This window comes from Sylvia atricapilla, chromosome 1, assembly GCF_009819655.1.
Source record: "Sylvia atricapilla isolate bSylAtr1 chromosome 1, bSylAtr1.pri, whole genome shotgun sequence".
Taxonomy (NCBI): Eukaryota; Metazoa; Chordata; class Aves; order Passeriformes; family Sylviidae; genus Sylvia; species Sylvia atricapilla.
The window spans coordinates 39,080,825-39,104,415 of record NC_089140.1 but is presented as its reverse complement, the minus strand read 5'-3'; the positions used below and the strand labels follow the sequence as shown (position 1 = coordinate 39,104,415).

The window sequence follows — 23,591 nt, the reverse complement described above, 5'->3', positions numbered from 1 at the left end:
TAAAACTTCTTTTGATCAACTTGCAGCTAAACTTTAAATACTAATTCTTCTGTAAAAAAAGGTACCTCAAGGAGATGCACAAGAAAGCAGCCAGTTACAGAAGTTAACTTACTCTCTTAAAAATGAAGAAAAAAATCTTGTTTTCTATTTTAGGCACCAGTAGCCTGCAGCATCTTTTCACACTTTCCCTCATTGGCTCCCTGTTTCTAATCTATTTCTTGATGCATTGTGTCCACTCTAATGTGTTAACAGTTCAAATCAGTGAATGCCTTAATACTTCTCAAACACTTACAGTTGTTGGTAGAGTTCTGTAGTACAGTAAATACTGTATACAGAAATAGCTGATCTCTAATAGAGTAGTCTTTTGTGTTGCATTTCTGTACTGCAGTAAATGCAAGAGAGAACTCCATATGCAGAAGCCAGGCATGGATGCAATTTAACATTCAGTCTTTCTCCTTCTGTTTTTTGAGGGTCTGAATGTGGTGAGTTGTCTTTAGTCTAACTTGAAACCCTAAAATACAGCTGTTATCTGTTTCTGAGTTTCTTATTAACCTGAACATACAAAAAATAGATATAAACAGCCTCTCTTTCAAGCAAGAGTTAAATCTTTGCCTTCGGAGTAGCTTTAGGGGCACTCTCTCACATGATAGGTTGCTTTCACCAGTTTTCATCTCTTCCCTTCTTTTTTGCCCTGATCAGACATGATCCCACTTTCATGATCACAACTGGACAGCAGGTTTAGTTCATTAGTCATCTGGTACCCTTTTTGTAGTCTCTTTGATTCTGAGTCCATCTCCATGGACTTGGCAGCAGCCTTCTCAGAACCCATTTTCTGGTAATGTAATATTCCACCCACTCACCCTCACACTGGGAGTGCTTATTCATTGTGGCTGAAACAATTGTTCTAGGTTTTCTGTGACTTCAGACTCCAATCAATTTGGGATGAAATCTCTTGACCTCTGCTGTTCACTACAGAGGATCAAGAGACAGCTGAACTTTTCCATGACTGTTTGAGCTGTCTGTGGTTTTAGGGTTTTATAAAAAAAAGGCTTTACCTTAGTAAAGCCTAAGGGAAATTTGAAAAGCAGAGTTACTCTTGATAAGCAGCTGCTCAGCTTGAACAACCTTAAGATTCTAGTGAGATGTACTCTTTACATCACCTGTGGGGCTGATACCATACCTGGACTCCTGCCAAAAATTTGGGCTTCTTGAGAGCCTGTGTACATTGATTGTGCTGCTCACTCTGTTTCCTGTCATGCTACCTAGTGGAGAGCTTGGCTGGGCTGATTTGCCATCAAGCTGCTGTCAAGAGATCCTTCACACTTGTGCAGCTATTAGGGGTGTAAATTAGAGTAGCAGATGAGAATCCCTCTATGTTTAGTACAGAGGGAAGTCAGTGTTCTGGACACTATTCCTTTAGCCACCAGATAACAGCTAAGAGGTTTGCTGTCCCTTGGACAGACTTGACAGAAGTTACCCAGTGACACCAGGCTCTGTTTCCAGGGAAGAACAAATCCAGTATCTGTGGCAGTGTGTCACACCTCTTTCTGCAGTGCAAGGCATCACAACCAAAATGCTTGTGGAGACACTCTCTTGTTCTCCAAACACATTCCCCTTGTGATCCCATAAATGAAATTCCAGTTCTCACAAACATCCACATTCCTGGTATCTGGAGTGTTTGAACATGTGTCTGATGCATCTGTGGCTGATAGAGGGTAGGTCAGGCGTGTATCTGAGGTTCCTGCAAGACTCACTCATCTGTAAGCGTGTAGGACACACAATCTGATGATCTTAAGGGGTTTTTTCTCACCTAAAAGGTTCCATGATTCTACCCCTTGACACCCGCTGTGGGAACATTCCAATGACCATCTTTTAAAGACAGCCAGATTACATGTGTAGCACTGATTGAAATTCTCCAGGAAATGCAGGAAGTTCCCTTCCTCTCCTTTCTGCATTTTCTGAAGTTCCTTTTCCCTGAGATTGACAGAAAGTAAGGTCATAGAGACAGAGCACTGTGCCCAGACTCCTGCAGTAGTCTGGGGAAAGCTGTCCTGCAGTCATACCACCCTGAAGGCAAAAATGTCACAAGCAGCTGGATTTGTAAGCACTGTAATGTATCCAGACATGGTCAAAGTATCCAACCTGGAGGACTTCTGTTGCTGCTTTAGCTACTAGTAACCTGTTTTGTACTCAAAAAGATGAAAAGTATTCAGCCAAGGACAGTGGAATTCAGTGGGTGCACCAATCCTTCTCAGAGGGAAACCTTCTGTTTGTTTCACACAATTCTAGCATAAAAGCTGAAGTATATTTTCCCTAAGTGCAGAAATCACTCATCTTTGTTTTATTGTCTGGCATTTGTCCTATAATTGGAGTATCTAGTACAATTGAGTGTGTCCAACCAATATGTGAATTTATTTGGCATCTTTTAACTTCCAACAGCAAAACTAGATGCGCCCCCTAAGCCTAAAAGAGCTCCCAAGGCCAAGAAGGTGGAAACTGTGAACTCTGATTCCGATTCAGAATTCGGCATTCCAAAGAAGACGGCAGCACCCAAAGGTAGGAGTCACACCTGGGCTCACATTTATTGTAAGAAACAAGCTGAATTATGAGTACCTTGATCACTGGTAGATTACTCAGCCTTTCCTGGGACAAATACAGTGTATTGACCTCTTGGCAAACTTTTATCTCACCTTCACTGTTGGGAATGCTGCACCTCCCCACAGAGCCTCTTCCATTCCACTGGATACTACTAATTTTTTGATCTGAACTCTTTCCAAGCCAGTAAAATTCTGGTAGTAACTGTAGTATCACCTTCTGGGGTTTTTTAAGTCTGTTTTTTGGTATCCCACTTCTCTGAGTCCTCGCAACACAGCAGAGCAAGCAGTGTAATTGGAGGAGTCTGTGAAGGATGCACCAGTGTCGATGGTTGAGGTTAAAAGTAAATTTACTAAATAGTAATGGTGAATTAATCCTGTGTAATCAGTGCAGGAGGTGACCAAGGACTTGTAGTACTTGAGCAGTGGAGAAATTATCTGATCTCATGCAGCTTGTCCCTGTCTTGAACTGACAGCTTGAGCTGTCAGGGGGAATGATGACTGTGGAAGAAGTAGAAAAGACTTAAAACTGAGAAAATAAAAAATACTGTATTATACTGCTGTTGTGAAGAAGCTTGAGTAGTAAACTGGGTTTGAACTTAACATGTAGACATGCTAATGTAACTAAGTAACTTCACTAGGGGGTTTTGATGAAGTCTGTAGTTTATTAAAAAAAAAAAAAAACCAAAAATCAACAAAGTTAACTCATAATCTCTGACCTAGGAAAAGGCAGAGGGGCAAAGAAAAGGAAAGCATCTGGTTCAGAAAATGAAGGGGAATACAACCCTGGGAAGAAAACACCCAAGTCCACACCAAGCAAGGTCAGTTCCCTCTGTGCTCTCTTCTCCTAGTAAAAACAACTTCATGGATTACTTCACAGAAAAGTTTAGCTCTTGTTATAAGTTGCTAATATGGTAATGGGGCCTGAGATGCTAGAGAGGGTTTTTTTTTCAATTCTGAATATTAAAAGGAAAAATGTACAAAGCATCACAACTGATTTGTCTTTTCTCTTCTAAAGAAATCCAAGAAGGCCTCTTTTGACCAGGATTCTGATGTGGAAATCTTCCAGTCAGGCTTTGCCTCCGAAACTGCCCCAAAGCCACGGACAGGCCGGGCTAGAAAAGAAGTGAAATATTTTGCAGAGTCTGATGAAGATGACGATTTTGATATGTTTAATTAAGTGCCCAAAGAGCACAAAAATGTTTTCCAACAAGTATCTTGTGTTGTCCTTTTGTCCCCTCTGTCGCAAACTTTTGTACATTTGACTTATTTTATGTGATAATGTAATTGATGGTTTTTATTATTGTGTGTAGGCATTTTAACATTTTGTTCTTACACCTACAGTTTTATGCTCTTTTTTACTCATTGAAATGTCATGTATTTGTCTGACTGGCTTGTAGAGATGTTCTAGACAGCTGTGCTAAAGCACATTTTAATTGTCATGGTTGCAAACAGCAAACCTGCTTTTTGAAATGAAGTTTAAACATTAAAAAATGGAAAACTACTCTGTGTGTGTGTGTGTGTGTGTGTGTGAAATGTGGGCTAAAGGGACTACTTCTACACAATTTTTAAAATAAATATATTTTATTCTTTGCCAGGAGACTCCATGGAAAAAGGTAAACAGTATATGAACATAGAAAGCATTGTTAAACAATCTCAATGTACAAACAGAGCCAGTGAAAGTACATCACAGACTTGCTAGAATATATAAAAAAAAAATTCCACTAGTGCTTTAAATGAAACCTAAGAAACTGACACTTTAAATCTGTTAACCATTCTACCACAGTTTCCACTCTGCTTCATGGTGATTTAACAAGGCCAAGAAGGCAGATTCTCTCCTTGTGTTTCTGGAAGTCCTAGCTGTACTTCCCTAGCACCTGGAAGGCTGGAAAGCCCAGCTGATTCCTGGCAGTTGATTCTTAAGGAAATACCCTGGACTCAGCGATTCAAAAGCTGTAAGTGAGTCTGCTGGTTATCATCCCATGAAGTTTCCCTAATGGCTTGTGAACAAGTAAACAAAAACATGGTAACACTGAAAAGTGTTTCTGCCTTGGCGGCTATAGCATTGCTGTCGAAATGGAGCAGGTAATTGTGGAGCTAGGTCACCAGCCAGCTAAGAAACCACTTCTTTAAACTTTAAAGTGACATTAACAGTGGAACAAATGACATCTGAATAACTGATCTGGCAGTTAATGCTGATACTGATACCTCTTCTGCTGGGGCAGTGACGTTTTGTATACTTTTTACAGGGAAGGAGATGCAAACTGAGGGCAGCAAGGACAAGTTTTTGTATTTCAACTAAATCAGACGGTCCTTTCAGCTTCCTTCTCTGGGTGTGTACAGTAGTCCATGTCCTGTGGTTGGTATCTTGATCATTTTAGGTATGAGAGACAAAAGGAAAGCACCAAACATCCAGTATGGAGAGTACAGCCATACATTTGTATGTACAAAGTCATCAGAAATGCAACCAGAATTTGAAGACTGAGATCTGTCTTGTCACCATGCAATATTGAGTGTTCAGAGAAGAAAACAGAAGCTTAACTATTTTTTTTGTTTTGTTTTTGCATGAAATGGCTGATTTAGAGTTTCAAAAGTTTGCATTTTCTAGTTTTAAGAGTTTAAACAGCAAGGAGTATATATCGATACATATGAAAATTTCTTGGTCCTTGTTGAGTTTATCTATATATATATACATATATAGATATACATTAAGTCCAGAAACTAAGCAGCAGTAAAAATGTTTCTCTTGCTTTTCATCCCTGTACATAAGGTATTAGGAATGTCTGAAGTAGCTGGAAAATGTCTTATTCCACCATAGGGGATTGACTGACACTGCTGTTATCCACTGAACTAGGTGAGATACTGGGACTGTGTTCTGCAGTATTTCCATTTGAGGTTGGTGTCAGTGGTTCATGTCCTTCAGAGTTCTCCAGCATTTCCTGAATAAGAGGTGGCATGGATCCAGGAATTTCCATTTTCAATGTAATGACACGTTCTGCACCTTTAAAAAGAAAACACAAAATCCTTCCCATGAGCATGATTTATACAATTTCCTTTCTGTCAGCATTACAGAAGTAATTTCAGTGTGTATTTTGTTAGTAGATTCGGTGTCTCCTTCTAGACTTCTTGCACACAAAGGTGTGTGAGTGAACTGCTTCATGCAGTTCAAGTTAGGTGAGTGCTCCTTAACAAATTATAGCAACTAATATTTCAATAAAGGTAAATTGGATGAGCTGCATATTTTTAAAGGACCCAAAACAGCATTAAACTATACTTAAAAATTAAATTAGGCTGTGAGCACGTAGATGTTTTTATAACTGGAATGACATTTAGTCTTTATTCTGTACTGGATCTGCAAAGAATGACAAAAATTCTGTCTATGTTAAACAGGTGAGGTGAATCCTGCAAGAGAACTGCAGTGATCTAAGTCAAAATGTTTCCTTCCCATAGAGGAAACTGTGAAATAAGATGTAGAATTTAATGCACAATAACTTTCTAAAAGAACACATTCAGGCACAGGGGTACTTTTTTTTTAGGAAAGCTGCCTCCTCTATTCTTCAATCACCTTGTCCTGTGCTAAAGAAGCACCAAAGCGTGCAGGAGCCCTGAGCACTGCTCAGCTCTGCCTTGGCTGTTTGTGTTGGGCTTGTCAGGAGCCCGGGGCATTTGTCTGCAGAGGGGGCTCTGCAGGTGATCTCTGAAAGCAAACACTTTCTGCATGCAGAATTAAACAAATTACTCTATCAGTCTTGACAACTCAGACTGGGAGCCAACAACAGCTGCTTTAGGGAGGAAAAAAACCCAACACAAAGTCTTGGGGTGTGGTCACGAGGCAGGGACAGAGCACAGCATGGACACAGCAGCCAAGGCCCTGCCAGACACTGGGCAGGCAGTGCTGAGGGAACTGTGCATCAAGAAATTTACAGCCATAAACCTCAGCAGTCCTGTTGTTCAGGACTCCTGATCATCTTAAAATTGGGGTCCAATGGAACCTGTGTTTTTTAAACAAGAATAATAATAAAAAACCCCAACCAATTACAGAGAAAATAGTTTGGTTACTGAAGAGCCGTTCCAGAATAGTGATCCTTTGGAAATACTCTGTTTATCCATGCTGCTGCAGTGGACATGCTGGAGAGAACACTACTCATTCCAGGCTGGAAGGGAGCATTTAAGTGTTTATGCCTTACATGAGGAGCATCAAAAAATAATCTACAAAGGCAATGATTAACTTTCCAAGTGAATACTGGTTTAAGTCTCTTAAATAACTGTAATGGGAGAGATATTAATGCAGATATTGATGCTGAGAGCCTCTCTGAAAACCAACTATTGTCAGAACTGTGCTGATGAACTCAATTTGGCCATGTTAAACACCTGTTTTCCAGGTGTGTGGTCAGTGCAGAGCCAAAGAAAATTGTCAGGTTTTGCAAACTTCCAGTTTAATCAGGGGATAAGAGAACTCAGAAGATGATAACTCAAAACTGTCTTGCTTCAATCGCACAAACACTTCACCCTTTATTTCAATAGCCTCTAATGCCAAAGGAGACACCCAGTGTTTCAGATTCACGCTTTCTTTGGTGTTTGCTTTCAGAGATCAGGTACCATCCAAAGTCATTATCGTCTAATGTACATCTTTTCAAATGAAACTCAAGACATCCCCACCCTCCAGGACATCACCATCCTTTGGTATGATTTAGTTCTACTATGAAACATTAATGATATAATTGAAGTTAAATACTTATGTCAGAAAGAACAGAAGCCCTTCTTGTGAATTGAATATGAGGAGTTGTGTTCTTGAGGAAGGCTCTGGTAAAGAAGGAGGGAAGTGGAAATGGATTTCTCACAAGTACAAACAGTGGAACAAAAGGGCTCCCCCAGATGCTTTTATAGCTCAATACTGCTCTAAGTTTATTTTGTAGATTCAGTTGGATGGAGCTTGTTTTACTTCAGGGTGAACTGCAAGCTTTAGATAACCTGGTAAGTGGTTCCTTTTTAGGATTCTTTTGCTTCCAGCTCTGGTGTTTCACTTCCAAGTTACTTCTTTTGGTTCTAATCAATCCAATTAAATTGCTCACTTCTTTTTACAAAGATAGCTATAACTTTTAACTTGGTTTTATATTGTTTGAAGTGGAGCAGTTAAGGTTTAAATTTAAAACAAGTGTATTTCGTTGAGTGAATTAACTACTGGGTTGTTTTGTTTTCCCTGAGCCTTCCCCCAAACCATGTCAAATGAAATCAGGAATCTTCCCAAAAGCACAGATGCAACCTACACAGGTACCTGTTCACACAAGCTCGTGTGCCTGCTTATCTATCAGGGGTAGCAAATCTGTTACTGAGTAAGCAGAGCAAGAAGGTGAAACTGCATCAGCCACAGTAAGAATAAGAATTGTTGCACTTTAGACTCTCTATTTTCAGACTTGGTACATCGGGGAACCTTCTCTGATCAAATAAAAACATTCAGCTAAACCTGTGCTTTAGAAAATGTGTGACAGTGCTTAGACTATGAATTGCACAATCCAGCACATACAAGACTGGATAAAATAAAATGTTAAAACTGATCCGTGTTTAGGTATGGTTAGTTAGGATTAGAGGGGCTGAATCTCCAAAATGCTGGATCAAATTGGTTTTAAATCTCCAATATCTCAAACAACAGTTTATGGGAATTTTGGTTGCACAAGTGTTTTCTGCAGTCTGTAACCAGACTGGTTTTTAAAAGCCATTGGTGATACAAAGCACATGTTTATCTGAACCTCCTTGTAAACATTAACAAAGGTTTTTTCTTGTCCTAAAATGACTAACAAAGACTTCATGCTAATGATTTGCTAAGCCACTTGCACCTACAACAACTTTCTCCACTATCAGTTGCATGGAGAATGGAGCACCATGCATGTTTAAAGCAAAATTACATTAAAAAAGCTAGGAAGAATAAAGTCACAAGGACCTTTCTTAGATTTGTTAAAAATTTGTACCTTTTGCACTGATGCTACGAAGATCCGTGATTTTCATTAAGATCTTTGGGAACATGTGAGGCTTGTTGGGTCGTCTCTTTCGGATATAAATTTTCAGTGCTTCAAGCAAGGGTTCCTGAAGCTTATCCACTTTCATTGGTTCTTCAAGGTCCTGGCGATCTGTAGGAAAGTATCATATCGCTCATATGAATTTAAATATTTATTTTTTAGAAGAAACCCCAAACCACAGAATCTCCTCCATGTTCTTGATTAGAACTCCATGAATTTCGTTCTTTGCTGAACAATGCACACTGTGTAGTGAACGTTGCACAGGGAGAGGATAAATGACACCTTTTGAAACTTGGATTAATTCTTTTTTCCTTGGTGACTGGAAAGGTTTTTCATGTGGGTGGTCAGGAATTACCATTTTGCTCTTGTGCCTCCCTCTCCAAGGGAAAAATATTTTGCTGCAAACAATATTTTGGAATAAATTTCATATGTGTCACCGATAGGCTACCCAGGTACATAGAGGTTACAGCTATTTTTTTGTTACCACTACTACAGTAAAGTGAGTTACCATCAGGAATCAGCAGATGGCAGTGCTGGCTTGAGTGACAACAAATGCCACCCCTCTGCACCAGGACACACCAGTCACATTTCAATGACATCTAGGAGCCCATCAATGCTTTTAACGGGTTAGGGTTAGAGACACATAACATCGGAATGATTTTGTACTAAAGGGCGACTGCCAACAAAGATGGCTCGTGTTTCAAACACTCACTAGTAGCACCCAGTTTGTGCTTCAACAAAATGGCCCAGCTAAACAAGGTGTGTTTCTATTGCTAATTCAGATTTTGCCAAGGAGGAGAGAGACCAAGTGATTAAACCAACAGAAATTTACAGATTATTTTGGAAATTCTCTGAGACTTCACTTTTTGTATTTTAAGCCTATGACTTTAATTGACAATCACCCTTTCGAGTTCCCTTCAGCCCCATTTTGGAAATATGACATTTTTTTGCTAAAGAAAGTTGTCACCTATGGTTTCAATGTGCCTGAAACCAATGCAGATGCACACAATTATATTTGTGAGTAAAAGCTGCGTAATTGGGCATCTTGCTGTAAGAAAGCTCATTCATGCAGGTACCCACACGCTGCTTAGCAAAAACGCAGCAGGACCTGATCTCCAGAGGTCCCTTCCAACTCCAGCCATTCTGTGAGGAATCTCAATGCCCTTTGTCAGGCAAACAATAGGACTGGTTGCTTGACAAAATGATTACAGTATTTTTTTTTCAATTTAATAATAATAAAACCAGTAATTATCACCAGTGGAAAACAAATGTTTAGCATTAAACAGCTTATATAATATATATAATAATGTTACATATATATATATATATAATATGTTTAAGTAAAGGAAAGCAAAACAAGTAGAACATAAAGGAAGACATTATCAGTCTGTCCTTTAGAAATACAGTTCATGCTGTACTGTACCTCCACAGATTAGGCAGATGGCACTAAGGAGACCTGTTTCTGTATCATCCATTTCCAAAGGCAGGAGCTGGTTGGCAAATGTGAACACAAGATCGGTCAGTGGGCCAAATCCGGCGTTGTGCATCTGAGTTCGGTTTAGGGTAAGGCCATCTGAAAAGGTCATGGTGTCTTGTTCCGGTGTGTATCTTGTGCAAATTCTAAGGATCTGTGGGGAAAAAAAAAAAAATAAATGGAATCTGAAGAATTTAATCCATGAGAGGTTTGTTGCATTTTCTCAGTGCGGTGAGTGACTCTGTGGAACTTCAGTACCTGGCCATGTCAGAACAATCTGAAAACAAACTCCAGTTTGTGCAGTTCTAGCAGCACAAAAACTTTCAGGTACAACAGAAATATACTCTCTCGACTATGTGTATATTCCTTGTAACACAAACCTAAGAAGAGAAATTTCCCCCCAGTTACAAAATAATCAAAACTTTGGAGCAACTCTCACCACTGAAGTCACCAGCATTACAGTGATATCAGGTCTTTCATTAGTCTGCCATCTGCACCTAACTGATTGATCTGATGAGCTGCTGATCTCATCCAACAAGATCCTGAAAGCATCTCACCTCTTTGAACAAAGACATATCTCACTGATTTTGGGGATCACTTTTGCACGGCAGCACTTCCCTGGGTTGTGTCTTTGACAAGGTTGGAACCTTGTGAGAGTGACAGCTGTGAGCTGCTGAAAAGACAGAATTTTGCGCTGCCTTCCCCTCTTCTGCAAGAGCAGACAGGCAAACACATAGCCCCACATGTCCCCAGCAGCTGCAGGTAGGTTCTCCTTGGAGCACTGCTCACTTTGTCAGCCTGAGAGTTTGCATCCAGTGGAATACCAAACTTTGTACCTCCAAATGGCAGCACACACGACGGCTGGCAGCCTGGCCAGCAGTCTGAGGAGCTGGCCCAGCTTTTCTTCTTTGATGGTGGTCGTTACTTCTGTGTGCTCTAACACCAAACCTCCTCACCAGCCTGTTGGCTCCCAGCCTTCCTGCAGGCTCTGGCGCTTCCCCCTGCGGGGCCCCAGCGGTGGCAGCCCCTGCCTGCCTGGTGCAAAGCTGCTGACAGCGTCACTCATTCCTGTGCACGCCCAGGCAGTGTTGGCTTTGGCAAGTTCGCCTGCACACTGCCGACAGCCACCCAGTGCTGACCCCAGATGAAAGAGCCTTCGAGGGGAGGACGGGGATTCACACCTCTAACTGGACACGGAGGAATGCAAAACACATGAATAAAACACCGAGGATGCTCTGCATTTTGTTAGTAAATGCCTCTGGGGTAAGGGCAGCATCAAGAGCGCTGTCACAGCAGAGGTGGCAGCATGGCCAGAGAGGGAGTGTGTGCCTGAACGCCTCTTGAAGCACACCCAGGATGTGTCCCATGACAGACTCTTTGTGGTACAGGATCATTTGTACAGCTGCAATTAATGAACACGGCCTTAAAGACCAAATAAAAGAGACGTCCATTATGTTGATATATTTCTGTTACGTATATCAATGCTTAATGTTTAAAATAATCAGAGGTGGGAGAGGGCTTATGCCTCAACTAAACTGAACTAAAACCCTGCCGAAGTCAGGCTGATTAGCTGAGCTAATACTACAGCTGTGTTTTTTCAAGGTTTGACTGCATTTGTTTCCCATCCTACTTGGTTTTAAAGATACAACAAGAAAGATTTACATGACTGTAAGAGATCACTGGGAGAATTTAATTAGTCCTCAGCAGCCTGTAGCTGCTGAGGCTGAGTCAGAGGCCCCAGCACATTGCAGCTGACCAGTCTGGGCTCGATTCTCCCACTTTCATCTCTGCCTGGCATCATTGCTACAAATAAGCAGGGAGGAAAATGAGCAGAACATGGTCTGTAAGACACCTATAGGGAAGTTTTTATTTCTCTTCTTCAGTTCCTTGGTAAGAGAATAGGGTCTATTGCTGCAGATGGATCTTCAACTATTTTCTATCTCAGCAATAATCTTATCTCACATTCTGGGTATACACTGAAGCACTGAAACTTTGTACAGTTGGACAGGCATGTTTGACATTGTTGCCTTACCCCTGAATTAGAGCAAGCTCTTGAAATTACTTAAATCAATGACTAAGAGAGGAACAAATACAAACCCACAGCACATTAATTCCTCAGTGACTACAAACTCCCCACAATATATGTCATCTTAAAAGGCTGCTGGTTGCTAGGTTTTATGTAGTAGCCAATGTATTGTTCAGGATCATTACAAAAAATTAACATTATAAAGCACAGCAACCTGTCAGCAAGAGGCAGCATCTTGGAACAGCCAGTAACCACTGGCCATGCTCTCCCCTGAAGTTCGCAGTGGCTTGTTTTTTTAAATCATTAAAAGTCCGTATAGAAAGGAGAAGAAACACAGAGAATATCTGATGTTCAATAAAACTAAGGTTCAAAAGCTGCATATCTACTGTGACACCCAACAGCTGCTTGGTTCACTTCTCTAATGGAATGCAAGAGGAACTGGAGTGCAGCTCTTCCCACCTGAGGCCTGCACAGACAGTAGCTGTCTTCCAGTAAGGGTGCATGCCTGAAGAAGATCAGCTATCCAACTCTGGGAGGAACAAGGCTCTGAACTTCTTACCTGCTACTGCTTTTCCCTTAGCTCAGCCAGGGAGAAATGTGAAGGGAGAGCCTTTCACTCCAGTGCTATTTCAATTGTTAAGTCTTAGCAAGGAGAGTTCCTCCCTCCACAGCTTCAGGACTCCCCAAGAAATGAGCAGAGCAGGATTGGGAGCTTAATTTGGCTTCCCTGGCAGCTGCCCAAGCAGGGCTGGCAGATCTTCATCCCCCAGATCTTCCCTCAGAGGGCAGGTCTGGACAACAGCTGCCACAGAGATCCCTGCCCAGAGGGACTGGGGTGCCCTGGAGTGATCTTCCCCAACAGCCCAGAGGCTGAACACACACCGGCCACCATACACCAGGCTGCTGGCTGCCTGGCAGCAAAGCTTCCTGGGCTTGTTCCCTGGTGCCACAAGCCCCACTGTGTCTGGGGGTGCACAATGAGAGAGCTCAGCAAAGAGACCCGCAGGGCTAACACTGAGGAAAAACTTCCAGGCTGGATCCTCATTGGGAACAAATTTGGGCTGAGGTTACTCAGCCTCAAGCCAGCCCCTGTGTGCATGCACAGAAAGGGACCTGCAGGGGGCCTGCAAAATTTATAATTAAAACATGAAGTTGTGTAGGATTTAGCTACTTCCAGGCTTAGGCAGCAAGTAGGACAGGTTTTTGTTAAAGGCAGCCTGCAGGCCTTCATACCCCAGGTGCTGCACCAGCCATCAACTAGAGGAGCCTGCAGCAGCTCCACTGGGCACTGGCACAGCTGAAGATCACTATATGTTTTCAGCAATGCACTTAGCTTGAGTGCAGCAATCAGGTCTCAGGTTTCCTCTGCATTCCTTTGACATTATCCCACAACACGCTGTTATTAAACTCCAAGACAGATCATTTGAAATGGTGTTTTTCTTTTCTTTTTTCTTTTCTTTTCTTTTTTTTAATTTCTGTCCTTCATCAAGATCAGTGAAACGCCATGGATATTGCTGATCGTTGCTAAACTGTTCTTGGGCAAATTTCCAGTGTCAAAGTAAAGCTGATTTCAAGCTCATATTCACTGAAGAACATATGGGAAACATCAGCACTTCAAAATAAGAAATCACGGTATCTTTCTCCATTTTAAACTGAACTCCTAATGTCCTCAGTGTTGTTTAGATTTTGCAACCAAGCCAAGTATTTTAGTTGTCACTCTGCTCTTAAATGCCACTTGCAGCCATAAATACGGTTTTTCCTCATTATTAAAGGGCCCTTTGTTTTAAGGAATATTTATACATTAAAGCATTAGGGATTCTTATGAGCCCATCATAAAGTGCAAAACAAAAACACTACCAAAGGCATAAAACCAAAGTCAGCCAGAAAGTTGCATTTTATAACATTGTTGCTACTACAGAATTGTTAGTAATTTTAAACAGATTAGGTAGGGCAAACTGGGCCTATTTTTTTGAGAAACCCTGTTGTTAGATACTACCTACCTCAGCTGGCTGGGACAACTCCCTGAGAGGAGAACCCAGGCAGGTGACTCTGAAGTAATGATGCCCCATGGTGCTGCCAAACCCCGTCAGCACAGGGTGTTCTGCACACACACAAATTCCTGCCTGGCATTAACGCACAGGGGCTTACAACAGAAAGCAAAAATTACATCATTAAGGATTAGCATTCAAAGACTTGTCAGGTTTTTTACCCATTGGATTGAAGACAGACTGGACTCTGGATTCTTTCCACATTTGTCTTGCCAGAGCTCAGAGAGGCTGGGGATGCCTGGCTGCTACTGGGCCAGTGTACCAGTAGACAGAAGCACTCACTTTTACAAGGATTATTGACTGAATTTTAGTAATATTTATCCCTAAAACTTTTGGCACCAGACAAGATATAAATTCCACAATCCTCAGTTGGCACCTCGAGCTGCCTCAGGAAGCCTGATGTTTTTTTCCTTCCAGAGTCAGTGTTTGTTTGTACATAAAACAATTCTTTGGCCCATACCCAGAGGAGTTTACTGAGCTCCTGGCACCATTTCCTTTAACAGCCTATTTAGGAGGGGCTTAAGCATCTACAGCCACAGGAACCAACTGAGCAGAGACCTTGGCAAGGTCTGTAAATGCCTAAGACTCTCCACAGCTGGTGCTGAAGGGCAGGCAGGCAGTGAAGCCAGGGTCCTGCTGGCAGGGAAGCCTGGCCACCCTACCTGAGAGCCCCACGTGCTCCTCCCTTGTGCCACGGCTCTGGGAACAGGTCCAGGGCATGGCAGAGCAGCAGGATCATGAGGGCACACTGCTGAAGCAGGATCACACTGCTGAAGCAGGATCACACTGCTGAAGCTGAGGCTCATGGCCCTGCTCAGCAGAGCTCACACTGCAGCCACTGGGTGCTTGGTGCAGCAGGAGGGGCAACAGCGTTCGCTCTGCATCTCAAGGCACAACAAAACGAAACATTTGAAACACTCATAACTAGGACAACTGGCTTGTAGGGGAGGGGGAAGAATATGTGTTATTAAAACTGCTCCAGTGCTTATGTTCAGCTTAAATAAAGATAGAGAGCAGCACTGCAATTCCGATTATGTGCAGGTGATGTGGGTTTAATGGATACAGCATTTCACAGCCGGTGTGCACACTACACATTACCGTGTCACGGTAATTATCCCATTTTCTTTTTAAGCAGCACATAAAATAGTCACATAAAGTTTGTGTAAATGTCACACAGGAAAGTCAGGACTATTTGCCATGCCATATCTGTTCCTGGGTTTGGAAAAGCCTCAGCTCCTTCCAGCTGCAGGCTCCTGTGGTGCTGGCTATGCCCTGCTCGCTTGGATGTGTCACCTTCTCTGGCTTTGTGAAAAATAAAACACAGAGTGAGCAGATGATCTGGAATGACAGGCCTCAATAAAGCTTATAACTGGAGCTTGAAGATTGCCAATGGCTACAAAGTAAAAGTAGTGAATTGTATTAAAGAATCAACTTTTCTATCCATTAGTTAGTTGAAATAAAGTCACCATTTACCACCTGCTTCATTCTCTTTTTCTAATCTGGCAACTAGGCTTTTATTTAATTGCTTTGATCAAAGTGTCTTTATCGAGACATTTCAGATAAAACCCTTGCCAAAAAGAGTCCCCTCAATTTTTGAGCCAGTGTTGGCAATGGCAGCACTCAGTGGAGCTGCTGCAGGGACCCTGTGCAACAGGGGCTGTGCATGTTCCCAGGGCATGCTCCCACTGCCCATCCTAACAAAGATCACCAGGAGCTCATAGGATTACAGAATTAGGGTATTTGTTATCCAGCAGCTATGGAGCCAGGGCATGGCACAAACAAACAGGGTGACAGCTTAAGGGCTGAAATTTTAGGGGTAAAAAGTTTGGATGTGCAGATTCTTGCCACATCCCGGTTCCTCCCCACCTTTTTTTTGTAGTTTCTGTGTTAACTATTTCTTATAGGTTACAGCAGCACAGCACAAAGCAGTTCCCATCCCCTACTGCTGGCCGAACACACTTGAGGCAACGCTGCAGTTTTTTGATCACCATCTGCCTCTTGTGTAAGGAGAACATAACAGAATCTGATCAGGACAGAGCTGGTGATGACAGGCGTGCAATCGGTAACGAATGGCCCTGCCCCACGGAGGGACACTCTCAGTAACAATACGATGGCTGAGTCTGAATGAGTGCCTGGATTAAGGGAACAACAAGAGGTGACTCTTAAGCATGGCAGGGCAACCTCAACCTTCCCTTTTTCTATAGGCCAAAGAATGATACCCCTTCCCCTCTCCTACCCCTCTTCTTCCTTCATCAATGTCCTCTTGATGCGATTCTTCCAAACAGCTTTTGACAAAACAAGAGGAAAAGGTCACAGCAGTTAACGTCCTCCCCAACATGATCCTGTTTGAAGCAATGCACTTTTAGAAAGTCCAAGATTAATTACTTCAACTTCAGCTTCCCTAGTTTAAACTCCTGTGTCATGACAAAAAAATATATCTACAGTAGCCATCCTACAATGTGCTTCTAGGCTGGCCATGTTTGGCTCAATGAGCACCTGAAGGTTTGTGCTCAGAATGAAATATTTAAAATATGTTTACATTGAACACACTGTTTTACTGCAAGTTACTGCTACAACCAATAATACGAAGCATATTTGCCACTAAAAGCCTGAAGACCTCTAAGGTCTCGATAAAGAAATGCTGAGATCCCAGAGGGCTCTTCTGAAGGTCAGCATGACAGAAACAACCAGAGACAAAGGGAGGGAAGACAGCTTGCCTTGACATAGTGGCAAGGCAAGGTCTGGAGAAAAAACTCCCAGCCACCTGCACAGTTCCCTCCTGCAGGTAGTATGTTTGCCTATTTAAAATTAAATTACATTTAACTAAAATCGGTACTGAGTCCATTACATCGGCCACTTCCACAGATCCCCGCAGCATTGGAGAAAGCAGGGGGATATGGGTGCTATATCTGCACCCATAGAGGCTTGCATCTGACAGGCTCCAGGCACACCAGCTTCCCCTCTAAAACCTGAAAAACACTAGTTCTGAAGACTTGTGTCTTGTTCCTTAAACTCCATCATGACCACAGGTACAGCATATCCCCAAACCATTACACAGTGGACTGTCTCTCTAGGTATCCTTTATGCATAGGACTATGCAGAGGGAGGAGGAAGGATGAAGGCGGAAGGAAGGAGAAACGAGTCTCTCCTCAGTGTCAACAGTAAAGAAAATTTTCCCAAGTAACACATGCCACAATACCAAAATGAGCCCTTTTTACTGAAACCCATGAAGTGTAAGGACTTATTTTGAGAAGTATGCTGATCCCCCAAAACACACCTCTGTATGTGTGCTGGAGTCATCTGACTGCACCAGACTACCCAGTAAGTTCAATTTTACAACAGTAAGGTCAGGGCCATATTTCACTCCCCTCTTCCTGTCAATTACAGCAAAAAGAAGAATAGAAAACGCATTAGTAGGAGAACAATGATGCTAAAAATACATACCAGTATATCCAGGCAGGCTGCTTTGAGTAGAGTTATTTGGTCTGCAATGGTCAAACTTGTAAAGCCTGGCAATCGCTTTGCAAATTCCACTATTTTAATAATGCACTTTGTTGCAAGTTCACTGAATTTGTCCCAAAGCCCCAGGTCCAGTCGAACCCGATGATCTGCGCTGGAGTTCTGGAAAGACAGACAGAAGTACCATAAATCAACAATGCTCCTTTCAGTAAGCGGTTTTCAAGGGAAGGAAACAACCACCACGTTTTCCTTCCAGAAGTACTTTCTATTAACATTCCAGGCATTTTCTGCAGCTTGCTGTTGGGATGATGCTGGTTTTAAACTTGGATTAATCGCTTGAAAATTCCTTGGATACTTCTCTGTTACTTATGATTGCAGAGGCCATCTGTACAAGGAATACAAATGAACTTAAACATTTCCAAATGCCACCCTCATTATTCTTCCTTGCCATTATATAATAAGTGCATTGAGAAAGACAATTTACAGTTGTACCCCAGAAAATATAAATGAACAGTGGAACAAGAATATTGGGTCCTCCTCTGGAAAAAGCAGCACAACATTTGGAACATAGTTTCACATACTTAAGGCCTTAGAAAATTAGTTCTGCTTAATTTCTCTGCTCTATGGCTCTGCCACAGCTTTCTGAAGCTACAGTCTCCCATGACTTATAGAGCATTTATTTACATGATGCTAAGGAAAATCCCATGTACCTTGATGAATGCTACGTGCTCATTTGCTGGTACAAATCAACATACACCTCCCACTTCTGGAAGTGTGACAAGGACATTCCGGTGGGATCTTTCAGGGACTCCTTACAATACATTCACCCATTGCAATCCCAGTGTCCATCATTTTCTAGAGTGCATAGGAAACTTGCGTTACGTCTGTGATCAAACTCACATTTTCATACATTTGGAACAACCACTTAACCCTTGAAAAAGCTGAACATGTCAGCCAAGAACTGTCTGACACAAAATCTGCTGTGACCCATTTGATGTGAGCCTACCAACAGTGGGTGTCATGAGAAGACCTGGTGAGTGCATTCCAATCCACCCAAGATTCCTGTAGAGTGACAAGAAACAGGTAATTACAGAGCTCTGAAACACCCAAATCTCCTCTCCTTCTGCCCTCTCATGCAGTATATGCCAGCATTTGATCCAGTGCTGGCAATTTAGGATGCAGCCAGTGTGATGGCGACCCCCAATCCCCTATTTCATAAATCACCAAGTGTAGTGTGCATTGCAGCTGCCTTCAGCATCTGGGGGATCTCCACTGCAGGAGGAATTTTACCTATAAAAATACGCTCAAGCAGTGGCTTTCTCCCCAGCTGCAGAGTAAGCCCATGTGATCAGCTGCCTCAGTCTCAGCTGGTTGAAGTTAAAATGTTAAATTAACTTTAAAATTAAAGTTAAATGAGCAAAGTCTCAACCTAAAAGTCTAACAGACATGGCAGATTAAATAGCCATCAAAAAGCATTCAAATTACACAGATCACACTTCCTTGGAGGAGAAATTTCCAGTGAGCCTGCCACCAACACTGCTGATGGTGAGGACATCCACCTCCTAGAAAACCAGTGAAGCCATTATCTTGTCAGCTTTCTTTGGTTCACGGGAAGGACACAGGGCTGCAAGAGGCTGGTGAGGGAATGTGGAGTGAGCTCAGCTTGGCTGTGATGCTCTGGATACCATCCTGCTGCTGCCTTCACAAGACACCACCATCAGTCACGAAGGGGAAAGTCCCTGACAAGTCCCCGGGGTGCCACCAGCCTGACATTCACCCTCATTTGGAATAGCGTGGAGATTTGAGCCAGGAATATTTATATTAGGGCTCTAATTGCAAAAAATAAACCACGCTGAGCAGTCCAAAGGAGCATGCGTGCTCTTTCCTGCTACCCCTCTCTTTAGGGGATAATTAATTCATTTCATCATTTCTATTTGAATTTTTATTCTGGGAACTTCCTCTATTTTGTTTTGGGTTTTTTTAAAAATGACAGAAGAAAGATAGAAGAAAATGTCTTTATAATGCTAAATCTAAAGAATTACCTTCAAAATAGTCCAAAACTAATGAGTTAACAGTCATTGTAATGCCCTTTGAAACATTTCTTTTGGCTACTGGAGTATGCATCCTTCAGATTTATTTTATTTCATCCTCAAGGACCTTGGTGAAATACAGTACATTGGAGGAAAAATAAGATCAAGATGTGCAGTCATTCAGGCTGTAATTAAATTTAATAGGCAGTTTATCCAGTTCATAGAAAGATGGCATAGCAGAGAGCTACACAAAGCAGAGCCTAAAGCAGGAAATCATTTTACAATAGGGTATCCATCTGGAAAAAAAGACGTTGCGTGGAACCAGCAAGTGTGAACGAAATCTTCATCAGTATCATATGAGGTTACTTTATCATGCTGCAGTGCCAGCGATGGAAAGTTTGACGTGTCTTCTATTAGGAGTAATGCACAGCCCTTGTAACAAATGTAAATCTAACTCTCCATTATGCAAACTGAAGAGAAGGAGCAGTTAATAAAATACAAAATAACCAGGTGTTTTATTATGCCAGGTGCCAGATCTCACGGCGCTGGAGCTAATGTGGTTTTACACATTATCTTTGAGATGCTACATTCTATCTGTTTTAATATTCTATTTGTTAATGAATGTCAACACAAGTGTCACAGGAAAAAGAGATGGATTTTTAGCAGCATTTCTCAGTATTTAAAACGAAAACTGACTCGATATTAATGTATATGTTTAACAATAAAACATGGGGTTAAAACAATGCACAATGGAAACAAAAGCTCTGATTAAATTTGCCTGCAGATCTCCTCTATCCATGCTGAGAAAAAGATGCAGACGCTCTGACTTTTCCTGAATATTTTAATGAAGTGGATTTTTGGGTGTCTTTTCCAGGAGCAGTCTCGCATGTTTTTCAGGCCTATGCACCAGTGCACATATGGTGGAACAATACTGTAATACACCCTAGTGGCATCTTTATCAGTGGAAGAGCCCAACCTTGCTATGAAATCCAATTAAACAGCCATTTTTGCCACATAAATTGATCCCACTTTTTCCATCATTTTTGTTTTTTCATTGCAGGCTGCTCTGTCTCCACATTAACAATATGGGATGAGGTACTCATAGAAACATACACAGCAGCAGAATCCCTACTGTCTTTAAAATCCACTTTACAAAGGAAACAAGGCTCACAGGGGCACTCTGCCCTAATCAGGAACGCTCGTGATACCTCTTTAGTAAAAGCAGCAATGCTCTCCAGCTCCAGCAAGCTCACTGAGGACCATGGCACATGTCCCTGCTCAGTCCCAGTACCAGGAGACACACACAGATTGTATATATACAGATACATATATATATATATATATATATATATTCCTCTGCATTGGCACAGAACAATAGCTGTGTAACTTCTAAGACCAGCACTTACAAAGAACAAAATGCTGCCAAGATGTGGAACCTCTTCACTTCTAGCTAGCTAAGAGCAACCCAGGAGAATCTGCAACACGGGTCTGCAAAGCCAAAATTGTTTTCTGTTTTATCCACCCTTTATCACAAGGCTGGATGTAACACAGCTGTAGGCTTACAAATACCACTCTCAAGGGACAGGCAGTATAGTTACACTCAATTATACTATAAAGTATGACATCTCCAGAGAAATTAATCAGGCACTCTCTCCTACCTGGATGACAGTAATAAAACAGATCTGTTTATGATAGACTTTTGGAATCCATTACATTTAAACAGCTTGCTGATTCTCATCATTGGTAGAACTGTACTTGTCACTGCCCACCAAATGCAACTGTTAAGTCGAATGACCCAGGGAATTTAATACAAGTGCTATTCTCCCATTATTGTAAGCAGACTTCTATTAACAATTTAAAGTATGGGGCCGCTTTTTAAAGAGCAAATGGTTATAAAAGAAGGTAATTGAAAATGCTTCTCCAAAACAGTTTTTAACAGGTGAAAACAATTGGGGTGTGTGTGGGGGGAAATCACCACCTAACCTTTCCCTCTGGGAAATGCAGGCTGCAGCTCTCAAGAGTGAGAGGAGCCAGGTACACGAGCCACATACCTGAACCATTTTATTTGTTTTTACTGTCTCTCTGTAAGGTCTTTTTTACATTACACCCTTATACTTAAAATTCTTTGCTCTTTTTAGCAACAAACAAAATCTTCTTTATAAAACAGTCTGAATGATCATGTAACTAAAGGCACTCAGGGGCTGTTCTTCCAGAACTTTCTTCCCTCCACCACCCCTGTCAGTACACAAAAGTGCAAGGCTCACAAAATTCAAGGGAATCCATATTGGTTAAAAACACTCACTTCTCACCTCTCACTTAGACAATTGAATTAAAAACTCTTAAGGGTATAAAAGCAATCTGTGTGCTCCATAGTGTGAGCACACCATGCTTCATGACTGACAGCACACAGAACCAAGCATAAAAGCAGGACTGGGGGCAATCTTCTACCTGTACTAGATTGTTACTACCAAGAAAACCAGAGTGGTGTAGGCTTCTAACTCCTCTCAGACACAGCACTTAGAAAAAGGGCTTTATGCTCATTTGGTTTATGGTTTCTGCTTCAAGTGTCTCAGACTGTTGTCAGAGCCCTCCCATTTGATCAGCAGCTGGTGGCAGTGTCCAGGCACCAGAGCTGGGCTCCTGTGACCAGCACACACAGCTTCCACATCCCACATCCTCCCATATCCTCCGTGCTGCAGAAAGGATTCTCCCCTGTCCCTGGGCTGACAGGTGGCTTCAGGGTTAGATGACCCTTCCTCCAGCCCCAGCGCTACTCTGTTCTTTCCACATGAGCTCTTAACACTGAAGTCCTACATAAAATGCAGGAGTGGCTGCCAGACCTTACCTAGATGAGAGATTTAAACACTGCATTTCACACACAGACTATGAGAATATAGTAAGAAGGCAGTATTTAGCACTGCTGCTATTAGTCTGACTCAACATTTGAAGGAAGCTGCATCGCTCTCAAAGATTCAAAGCATGCCAAAAGTAACTCTTTCACTATCATTTTGTTATTGCAACTTGTACCATGGCAAAGCAGGAGGGAGCTGAGCCCCGTGCAGCAGTTCACTGCTTTGGACTTCCAACAGAACAATGCTAAAACCAAGAAATCTCCTGCCCCAGGCTGTACCATCAGGCTTGAGATATGAACGATCAATATCCAGCCTCAGAAAGAGTGTGGTCAAATCATGGCTACTCATGTTCCATAGGCAGACCAGATGCATCTGCTCATTACTGAGGTCCAGGTGCTCTCAATAAGGGCTCTGAAATTCCAACAGGGACATAAACCCGCCATGGGGTTCATATGGAACCTAAGGACGAAAGCAGTGGGTGTGCTGTGCAACAAGACCCTCTCCAATTTCATCCACTTGTATCATTTCAAGAGCTAAAAGATTAATGCTACTTCAGCATCCAGTATCTAATGCAAGTGTAGAGCTGCCAAGGTTTATCTTTCAGCCCTCGAGGATCTTTGGCAATTACCAGGATGCAGTACAGTGCCACCTCACCAGGTGCAGTGCACTCTGCTAACTCTGAGGTAACGTGGAAATACTGGTGTGCTCCTGCTGGAAAGGACCAGAGAAGCATGGGGAGGACAGGCTCCTTCCCCAGTACTAACCAGTTCACATGGGCTCAGAAGCAAGTGTGAAAAGTGTTTGTGAAGATATTTTCAGCAACATGAAAAACATGCCTTTTTCTAAAATCACACCATACGTGCTTGCTTCCTTGCACTTAAATACCAAGTCTTACACTTAGACCTCAGTCTTGAGCCTTGCATTTTGTTTTGTAAATAGATTAATGTGCCATGAAGGAGTTCGCCCACCCCAACAAAGGAGCACCCTGGTCGCTAAAACAGTGAATATTGATGGTACACAGGGATTTGCCAACATCGCTCTGAGAAAGTTAATGTTTATTTCAATTGCAGAAAATTGACTCAAGATAGAGAGCA

At 42.1% G+C, this 23,591-nt stretch overlaps 2 protein-coding genes across 5 annotated transcripts in view; one reads left to right on the top strand and one right to left on the bottom strand.

Moving 5' to 3' along the window:
* The window catches only part of TOP2B (DNA topoisomerase II beta), a 65,844-nt gene extending 61,746 nt beyond the window's left edge, over window positions 1-4,098 (top strand). For all 3 annotated transcript variants that reach the window (XM_066319927.1, XM_066319936.1, XM_066319917.1), the window contains 3 exons: window positions 2,440-2,556; window positions 3,318-3,415; window positions 3,613-4,098. In XM_066319927.1, coding sequence (XP_066176024.1) covers window positions 2,440-2,556; window positions 3,318-3,415; window positions 3,613-3,774 — 377 coding nt within the window. In that variant the 3' untranslated portion in view covers window positions 3,775-4,098. The remainder of the gene's footprint in view (window positions 1-2,439; window positions 2,557-3,317; window positions 3,416-3,612) is intronic.
* Window positions 4,099-4,297: 199 nt separating this feature from the next.
* The window catches only part of RARB (retinoic acid receptor beta), a 313,192-nt gene continuing 293,898 nt past the window's right edge, over window positions 4,298-23,591 (bottom strand). For both annotated transcript variants that reach the window (XM_066319996.1, XM_066320005.1), the window contains 4 exons: window positions 17,601-17,777; window positions 10,032-10,236; window positions 8,561-8,719; window positions 4,298-5,595 (listed from right to left, as the gene is read on the bottom strand). In XM_066319996.1, coding sequence (XP_066176093.1) covers window positions 5,399-5,595; window positions 8,561-8,719; window positions 10,032-10,236; window positions 17,601-17,777 — 738 coding nt within the window. In that variant the 3' untranslated portion in view covers window positions 4,298-5,398. The remainder of the gene's footprint in view (window positions 5,596-8,560; window positions 8,720-10,031; window positions 10,237-17,600; window positions 17,778-23,591) is intronic.